This window comes from Molossus molossus, unplaced genomic scaffold, assembly GCF_014108415.1.
Source record: "Molossus molossus isolate mMolMol1 unplaced genomic scaffold, mMolMol1.p scaffold_m16_p_4, whole genome shotgun sequence".
Lineage (NCBI taxonomy): Eukaryota > Metazoa > Chordata > Mammalia > Chiroptera > Molossidae > Molossus > Molossus molossus.
In genome coordinates, this window is record NW_023425377.1 from 73,773,701 (window position 1) to 73,782,584 (window position 8,884).

The window sequence follows — 8,884 nt, forward strand, 5'->3', positions numbered from 1 at the left end:
TTCCTGTCTCTCTAAAAAAAAAATCTATAAAAACGTATTTTAAAAATCAATAAAAAAATATCCTTGGGTGAGGATTAACAAAAAAGAGAGAGGGAGAGAGAGAAGAAGGGGAGAGAAAGGGGGGGGTGAGAGAAAAGGAGAGAGGAAGGAAGGAGGGGACGAGATAGAAACATCAATGTGGCCCTGGCCGGTTTGGCTCCGCGGTTAGAGCATCGGCCTGCAGTCCGGAGAGACCCGGGTTCAGTTCCCGCTAAGGGCATGTACCTTGGTTGCAGTTTGTCCCCGGCCCTGGTTGGTTGTGCGGGTGGCGACCACTCGATGTGTCCCTTTCACATCGATGTTTCTCTCTTTCTCTGTTCCTCTCTCTCCCTCCCACTCTACCTGAACAAAAAATGGAAAAAGGTCCTCGGGTGAGGATGATAAAAAAAAAAGAAACATCAATGTGATAAACACACATTCATTGGTTGCCTCGGTTGCAGACCGGGAACTCGTTGGTTCATGGACTGACGCTCTAACCACTGAACCACACCAGCCAGGGCAGGACAGCTACTTTTATTTTAACCCTGTAGCCAAGCAAACCCTTTGGGCAGGTCACTCACAACCCCTGACCAAAGGTCATGACCTTTGCCATCTTGTCCCCAATGCCATGAACAGAATTCACCTTTTCTTCCTTATCACAACTTCTGGACCTCTGACACACTTCTGGGATGAGCTAAGGTAAAACTATTTGGTTACATTCCTGTTGTGTCCTCTAGTCTGGAAACTTCCACAGGCTTTCTCTCTCCCTGCTCCCATCTACACCATAACCTGTTGGCAGAGTAATCTTTAGAAATACTATTTTTATCACGTTAATCCCCTGTGTGAAATGGTGGGCAGTTCCTGACCACATACAAGAAAAGGCTATCACTCGTAAAACATGACTTGAGCCCAACTCTATTACCTCCCCTTTAGCTCCTCCATTCTTCAGAGACCTTTTTGCTCCATGGCAAGCTGCTGTCCCCATCCCCTATCCACTTGAGCACCTCTCCATGTCCTTCCCAACAATCTGGCTATATCCACATACTACCCACTGTGGCCAAGATGATTGTCTCTCAGTGTCTGTTCTCCCTTTCCCCTACAGAAAGAAAAATCCTGAAATTAGCTAAGTGCATGACCATTTGTACTAAAGATTACATTTCCCAACTTCCCTTGCAGCTAGTGGTGACCATGTGACTACATTCTAGCCCATGGGATGAAAGCAGAAACCCCCTCAGCCAGCTTCTGGGAACCTCTCTTTACAGACACCTAGATAGGCCCTTGGCATCCTTCGTGCCTTCTCTGTCCTGCTGCCTGGAAACCAAACTGTAATGGCTGGACTCCAGCCACCACATTGATCATGACTCCAGAAAGGACCTGGGTCCGAAGAGCTCTTCAAGTAGAGGCTCCACACCAGCCCTGGTCTGCCAATCTTCAGATTTCAGCATGAAAAGCATAAGAAAGAAAATGCCATCTTGTTTAAGCCACTGCTACTTTGGGTCTGTGTTATGAACAATATTGATTCCTGATCACCATTTTTCACTGAACCACTCTGCATTAAGACAGCAGGTCCAATAGCTCTGAATTCCAAAGCCAGCTCTGCTGCCTTCCGGCTACATCACTTGGTCAATCAAGCCTTTTCACCTGTTTTCCACCAATACAATGGGAATGGTGTTCTTAACTTCACAGGACTGTCTTAGGGACCAGTGGTAAAACACAGCAAGAGCCATGCTTGTCAGGCCAACTGGCCCACACAATCCAGAAAGTATACTCTCTCTTGCCAGGGCAATCAGGACACTTTATAATCAAAACAGACATACACAATGAAAGACTTTTCCATTTCTTTTAAAGCTGAGGCAGATCTGGCATATCTGGCTGAGGCCAAGTTCCTATAATGCCCCCTCCTTCTGCCTACTTCATTCATTTATTCCAGGGGTCCCCAAGCTTTTTCTGACAAGGGCCAGCAAATAAATGTTTTAGGTTTTGCATGACACAATGTTTTGTTTTGTTTTTATCCTCACTCGGGGACATTTTTCCATTTTTTTGTTCAGATAGAGTAGGAGGGAAAGAGAGGAAGAGAGAAACATTGATGTGAAAGAAGGGACACATCGAGTGATTGCCACCCGCACGACCCAACCAGGGCCGGAGACAAACTGCAACCGAGGTACATGCCCTTAGCATGAAATGAACCTGGGTCTCTCAGGACTGCAGGCCGACACTCTAACTGCTGAGCCAAACCGGCAGGGGTGACACAATGGTTTTAATTGAATATTCTTCTTTGGGGCTTTTTTTTTAAACCAACCCTTCAAAAAATGTACAAATCTCCCTTAGCTCTGACTATAAAAATAGGCCACAGGCCCAACATGGCTCATAGGCCACAGTTTGCCCACAGGCCATTATCCTTCCCCCAGCTGCCCCCAAGGTCAAGCACTTGAGTCTGTCAACATAGGTTTCTATAGTTTGGTACACAGTAAATGCTCAATAAAGAACAGCAGTCAAGCCCTAACCAGTTTGGCTAAGCAGTTAGAGCGTTGGCCTGCAGACAAGTAAGTCGTGGGTTCCCTTCCAGTCAAGGGCACGTACCTTGGCTCATCCCCAGCCCTGGTTGGGGTCGTGCAGGAGGTAACCACTCAATGTGATGCGTCTCTCTCACATCGGTGTTTCTCTCTCACTCCCTTTTTCCCTTTCTCTCCCTCCTACTCTATCTGAATAAAAATGAAAAAATATCCTCCAGTGAGGATTAAAAAAAAAAGGATTCAATAGGAACTTGCAGGCACCAGTGAAATATGAATGCCCTTCCAGTGTTACTTTCTTGTTTTTTTTTTTTGTTTTTTTTTTTATCCTCACCCGAGGACATTTTTCCATTTTTTGTTCAGATAGAGCGGGAGGGAGAGAGAGGAAGAGAGAGAGAGAGAAACATCGACGTGAAGGGACACATCGAGTGGCTGCCACCCTCACGACCAACCAGGGCCGGGGACAAACCGCAACCGAGGTATGTGCCCTTAGCGGGAACCGAACCCGGGTCTCTCTGGACCACAGGCTGACGCTCCAACCGCTGAGCCAAACCGGCCAGGGCCAGTGTTACTTTCTTGATTGTCACCCCAGGATGACACTGAATGTTCTAAAGGCTGTCAGGGAGGGGTACCAGAAGTATGACTGAAGGAAGTCATAAGGGTTTCTGATTCTGTGGCAGCAGGGCATTCTTCACCTGTTTGCACAGAGGGTTTTTTCTCTGGGGTTTCCACACCCTGGCATGCCCTCCACAAACTGAAATTTTGCCCCTGTAATGAGCCAGTCCTGCTATATATCTCTTCTAGCCAAAAGGGTGGGGAGAATCCAGAACTAAACCAAAGAAACTCGTACTGACCAAGAAAGAAAAGTGACATAGTCATCTCCAGAAAGTCCACCATGGGCTGAGGAACTGAGAGTCTGTTCTTCTCTCTGCCCTGGCCACCCCATGATGGGCTTTTTCAAGGAGATGCCTCCTTCCAAGGGGAGGGAAGCCTTCATCCAAGAACTCCAGAGGCTGTGCCAAAGCTTCCTCAAGCTCAGGAAGGCTGCACCTCTGCCCAGGGAAAATGGCCTGGTTTTGGTAGCTGCCATTTATCCTGTGCCATGGATACAGGCCAGGTGACTTCAAGTAGGAATAAGGAAGGGTGACTGCAACAAGGCCTTGTGCAGCTGTCATTGTTCCCACATGGAGGGTATTGGCCAGTGATCTCAGTGGTTAGAGCACTGTCCCATGCACTGAGGGTCACAAGTTCGATTCCCAGTCAGGGCACATACACAGGTTACAGGTTCGATCCCTGGTCGGGGCATCTGCGTGGGGCAACCAATCGATACTTCTCTTTCACATCCATGTTTTCCTCTCTCTCTCTCTCTCTCTCTCTCCCTCTCTCTCTCTCTCATCAATGAAAAAACATTCCCAGGTAATGATTAGATGACAAAAGAAACAGGGCTGGACCTGACTAGGTAGCTCAATTGGTTAGAGCATCATCCTGATACACCAAGGTTGCAAGTTCAATCCCCAGTCAGGGCACATACAAAAGTCAACCAATGAATATATGGGTGAGTGAAACAAGTCAATGTTTCTCTCTCTTTTTCCCTTCCTCTCTCTTTCTAAAATCAATTTTAAAAAAAAAATGAAACAGGGTTGTACATCCTGGTACCCACACCCAGATCTCAGACCTGCCGCCTCAGGCAGAGGTTGCAGCCCAGGGGTCTCTCTCCCATCTGCAGAAAATACAAGACAGCTGGGCAGCCTGTAGCATAAGGGGATCCCTCATTGAAAAACCAGTCCTTCACTACTCTACACTAATAACATCACAGTCGATAATATCTATTGAAATATTGACTATTTAATGCAAGACACCCTGTTCCACACACCCACAGTCCACTTCACCCATGTTCCCGAGCTCCAAATGGCAGCATTCCCAGTGTAGATGAGGAAACCGAGTCTGTGTGCAGGTGAGTGTTGCTACAGGTAAGAAAACAGGCTCAGGGAAGTGACTCCACATTCAGAACCCTCGCCAGCATCCAAGGATGCCTCTGGTCCAAATCCCACATGTGAGCCACTGGGAGATTCGTGCAGGTGTCCTGGCCAACACCCATCCCCACCCAAACATAGATTCAAATCCTGAAGGTGATCTGGAAGCAGAAGCAGCTCGAAAGACCCCCACCTCATGAGAGACAGGTGAGCAAAACTGAGCCCCTGACGATTTTTCACGTGGCCAAAGCATTCAGGTCCCAGAAGGATCCAGGTGGGAAAATGCTAAAGCCAAGGAAGCAAGTTTATCCCAAGAGAAGGCTTAAAGCTCCCAGCAGCCTGGTTCATCCCCACCCTCTGCTACCCACCCAGCTGCCACATGCCTACACATCCCCTCAGTGGCTGGACCATCTCTGACTTTTTCCAAGGGACTATCAGTCAGCACTCCACACTCAGCAGGCCTGATCTCAGATCCAGGTGCAGTGTGCAGCCCACACCCCAGCCCTGGGACTTTGCACTCCCCAATACCCTTCACAGCAATCCGTCCCTGTGCACCCACTCTCCAGGGCTGCTCAGGAACAAGTGCTGCCTCACCCTGACCAGTAACCCAGCCAACTTTGAGGACATTGCCAGCCAGTTACAGAAGCAGGTGCTTCCAAGGAGTGTTCATTCACTGAGGAAACACGCTGTGCCACAGTCCTATGATCACCGCCGTTCTACCGATGAGGAAAATGAGGCACAAAGACACACAGCTACTGGCAGAGCACTAGTCTAGCCAATGTAGTGGACCAAAAAAATAAAAAAATAAAAAACTATGTCCAAGCCCTAACACCCAGAACCTACGAAAATGACCTTACTATTTGGAAAAGGGGTCTTAGCAGGTATAATTAAGGATCGTGAGGTAAGATCATCCTGGATTTAGGGTGAGCCCTAAATCCAAAGATGAGTGTCATTACAGATCAAGAGACGGGAGAAGACTGAGGCTTCAAGCAATACCTGGAGCTACAGAAGCTGCAAGAGGCAAGAAAAGAGCCTCTAGAGGGAATATGGCCCTGCCAACACTTTGATTTCAGACTTTGGGCCAGGAACTGTATGAGAATACATTCCAGAACCCTTGCTCAACCCCACACCAATGCTACATGAAAATAAGGAGGGGGGGGAGGGGGTGGCTTTCAGATTTGTGAGACTGTATCATCCCAGACTAAAGATCTCAGTTTAAGAAACATGAATGTTCTCCTCTTTACAAATGATACTTCAGTTATGAGTTACCTCAAAAAGAGAAATGTTATCTTCACAGTTCATACAATTCAAGATTATCAACAAAAACACAAAAGTAAAAGCTCTCCTGGACAAAGATGCTAACAGGGGAAACTGAGTATGGAGTATATGAGAACTCTCTGTACTATCTTCCTAATAAACCTATAAACCTCAAACTGTTTTAAAATCACAAGTTTATTTACAAAAGAAAAACCAACTCTCCTGGAACTCCTTTGTGGGTCAGGCTTGGAACCCTAGTTTGAGAAACTACCCTACTTTATTCTGTTCCCCTTTAATGCTTGCAGAATGGCCTTGTTTACCATCTGGGGGATCCTACTGAGCTTAAGATGGATCTTAAGTGTCTGTCCAGAGCTTTGATGTCCAGCTGGGACACCTTGCTCCTTCTCCTCATCTGGTCTAAGACCTAGCTCTGCCCCAGCAAAGAGAGGTGGGACACTTGAGAAACAGACACAGCTCCCTGAATTTGGGTTTTCCAAGTCAAGGCACAGGGAGAACACCGTGTGAACCAACTGTTCTTCACACTCTATACCCAAAGTGGCAAAAAATTCACACAGGCCAAAGCCAGTAAGAGACCCCAGTGGCTTCCCAGAGCATCAGTGTAAGAAACCCTGAGAGACAAAGCTGAATGAAACAGAATAGCAAAATTTGAAGGAGGAATCAAGAATGGAAGAGAACAGATAAGAAAGAGTAACAAGAGAAAGAAAAATGGTGAACTACAAAGACTCAGGGTCCTTGGCAAACACACTTGTGATTCCCCCCACCCTGAAACGTCAGTTTTGAAACTACCTTCTGAAAACGCACCCAGCTTCTCACACCCCCTAAAAGAAAGATCAGAGGACCGTGGCACAGGAGGAAACTGTGTTACCCTCTTCCGAGCCCGGCATCAGGAACGGGTCCTTCCCACCCACGTTATCAGCAGGAGCACATCCAGGGACTGGAACCACCCTCCCCCTCTGCCCTCATCTACAAGTTACCCACTGCGGGGGTGGGGGTACCAATACCAAGCCCTCCAGACGGGTGGAATCGATCCTCTAAGCCGCCTCAGACTGGGCACCACTTTCCAACTGTCCTTAGCAGTCCAGGGGTCCCCTGAGATGGCCAGAAGATGCCCACACCCCTCTCTCCCCCAACCAAGGCGGCCACACCAGACCGCGAGACTCCCCACCTCTCCCACACCTCAGGCCCCTTCTCTCCCACCTAGCCCCCACACCCCCCAGTGTCCTCCGAATTCACTTTCCACTCTGGGCCCCCCACTTCCTGCCCACACCCTCCCAATCTCAGGGCCCTCACTCCCCCATTTCCCGCTTCCCTTCGTACACAAGGCACCTCACCTCTGACCGCCACGCACGCCCTCTTTTCTACCTCTGCCCCTTGATACTGTTCCTCCACACCCCTCACTCAGGGCCCCACACGGCCGGCTCCCTCGGCTCAGCCCCACGAGCCCCACACCTAGCCCCCACGGCTTGAGGCCCCTAACCCTCGGGACGCCAAGCCCCTCACCCACCACCGCTGCGTCCCTCCCGCCCTGGGCCCCCCGCCGGACCCGCCTCGTGCGCAGTCGCCGCGCGCCTCCCAGCCGTCGGCCTGGACCCGGGACCCCGCACTCACGGCTGTAGAGGGCGATGCTTGCCACGTCCGGGCCGGCGCGCACCTCGAGGCGCAGCGCCTGCTGCTCCGCGTGCCTCTGGATCTCGCCGTTCGCGTCGCCAATGGTGAGGAGGCGGGCGCCGTGGAACACCGACACGGCCGCACAGGGCCCCGCGACGCCTGGGCCTGCCGCCCCCACAACGCCCGTGCCTGGCCCCGCCGCCGCCGCCGCCGCCGCCGCTGCCATCTTAGATCCGGCTCCAGGCCCCGCCGCCGCCGCCGCCGCCGCCGCCGCCGCCGCCGCGCCCGGGCACAGGTCCCCGCCGCTACCGCCGCCGCCGCGCAGGCCGAGGCCGAGGCCGAGCCGGGCAGCGCCGCCTGCGGGCTACGAGCCGACTCGCTGCCACAGCCGACGGCCCGGCCGCGTGGCGCAGCGCCCCCTGCCGGCGGCCCTGGGCGCTGGAAGGGAGCACGCTGGGGACGAAACTCGCCGCGGGAAGGGGTCGGCCCCGCCCCAACCCCGCCTCACGCGAACGGTCGCCGCTTTGTGAGGTGTGTCGGTGGCCCAAAAACGGCGGCGGCGGGCGTGCGTCAGGGGGCGGTGCTCGGCCTCGCGGACACGCCCTTAGGCCTGAGTCCCGCCCCTAGCCCGGCGGGACTGGAACGGCCACACTTCGTGAGACGGTGCGGAGGCGGAGACCCCTGGAGGGCGGGGCAGGCAAGCGTCAGGGGGCGTGCTCGGTCGTGCAGACACTCCCAGAATCCTACCCAACCCGAACGGCCGCACTTTGTGAGGCGGCTCCCCAGTCCGGGAAATAGTGGGGGAGGGCCTGACGCCCGACGACTTCGACACGCCCCTGAGACTGTGCTCCGCCCCCTGGCCCTGCCCGGCTTAGTGAAGCTGCACGCGGAGGGGCGGAGTCCAGCTGCGACGGGGCCCCGCCCCCATATCGGCCCCGCTCCTTCCCACTGGGCTTCACTTTGTGAGGCCTGGGGACACTTGGGGAAAATTGCGTGAGGGGCGGGGCCAGGGCCTGGGGCACGCCCCCAAGCTGTGGCCCATCCCTCGGCCAACTTTCCTGGAAAAACAGTTTCAGGTGGGACACGTCCTCTGCACCCGACTTGAACCCCATGGGAAGGCTCGTTTCCGCAGCATTCAAGCGATCTCTTCCCCTTCACGGCCATTTCCGTCCCACAGCGTCCCCCTCCTCCATTCTCAGATCTTCACTGTCTCTTCCCCCACAATAAATTCTTGGACCTCCCTCTGGACCCCTCCCTTCGCCCCTAGTTACTCTGCCTTAACCCAGTGATGGCTGGCTAGTGAGTGCAGCAGAGCATGGCCACGTGCGCCTTTTCACACACACCCCCATCTTCCCTCCAAGTTCCCCCCCTCCACTGTTCCAGGGCCCCTTTTGGGGGACCCAAAGAGTGTTACAGTCACTTACCATCTTCCCCAGCTCCCACCCTTCCCTGCACCTCCTCATTTAGTATTCATTCTTCCCAATAATCCGCTGCCCC

At 52.5% G+C, this 8,884-nt stretch overlaps 1 protein-coding gene across 1 annotated transcript in view; it reads right to left on the bottom strand.

The window, feature by feature from the left end:
* Positions 1 to 7,613, bottom strand: part of CARM1 (coactivator associated arginine methyltransferase 1) — a 45,960-nt gene extending 38,347 nt beyond the window's left edge. Inside the window, exon 1 of the mRNA XM_036282223.1 lies at positions 7,388 to 7,613. Within this exon, the coding sequence (XP_036138116.1) occupies positions 7,388 to 7,613 (226 nt within the window). The remainder of the gene's footprint in view (positions 1 to 7,387) is intronic.
* Positions 7,614 to 8,884: the final 1,271 nt, after the last annotated feature.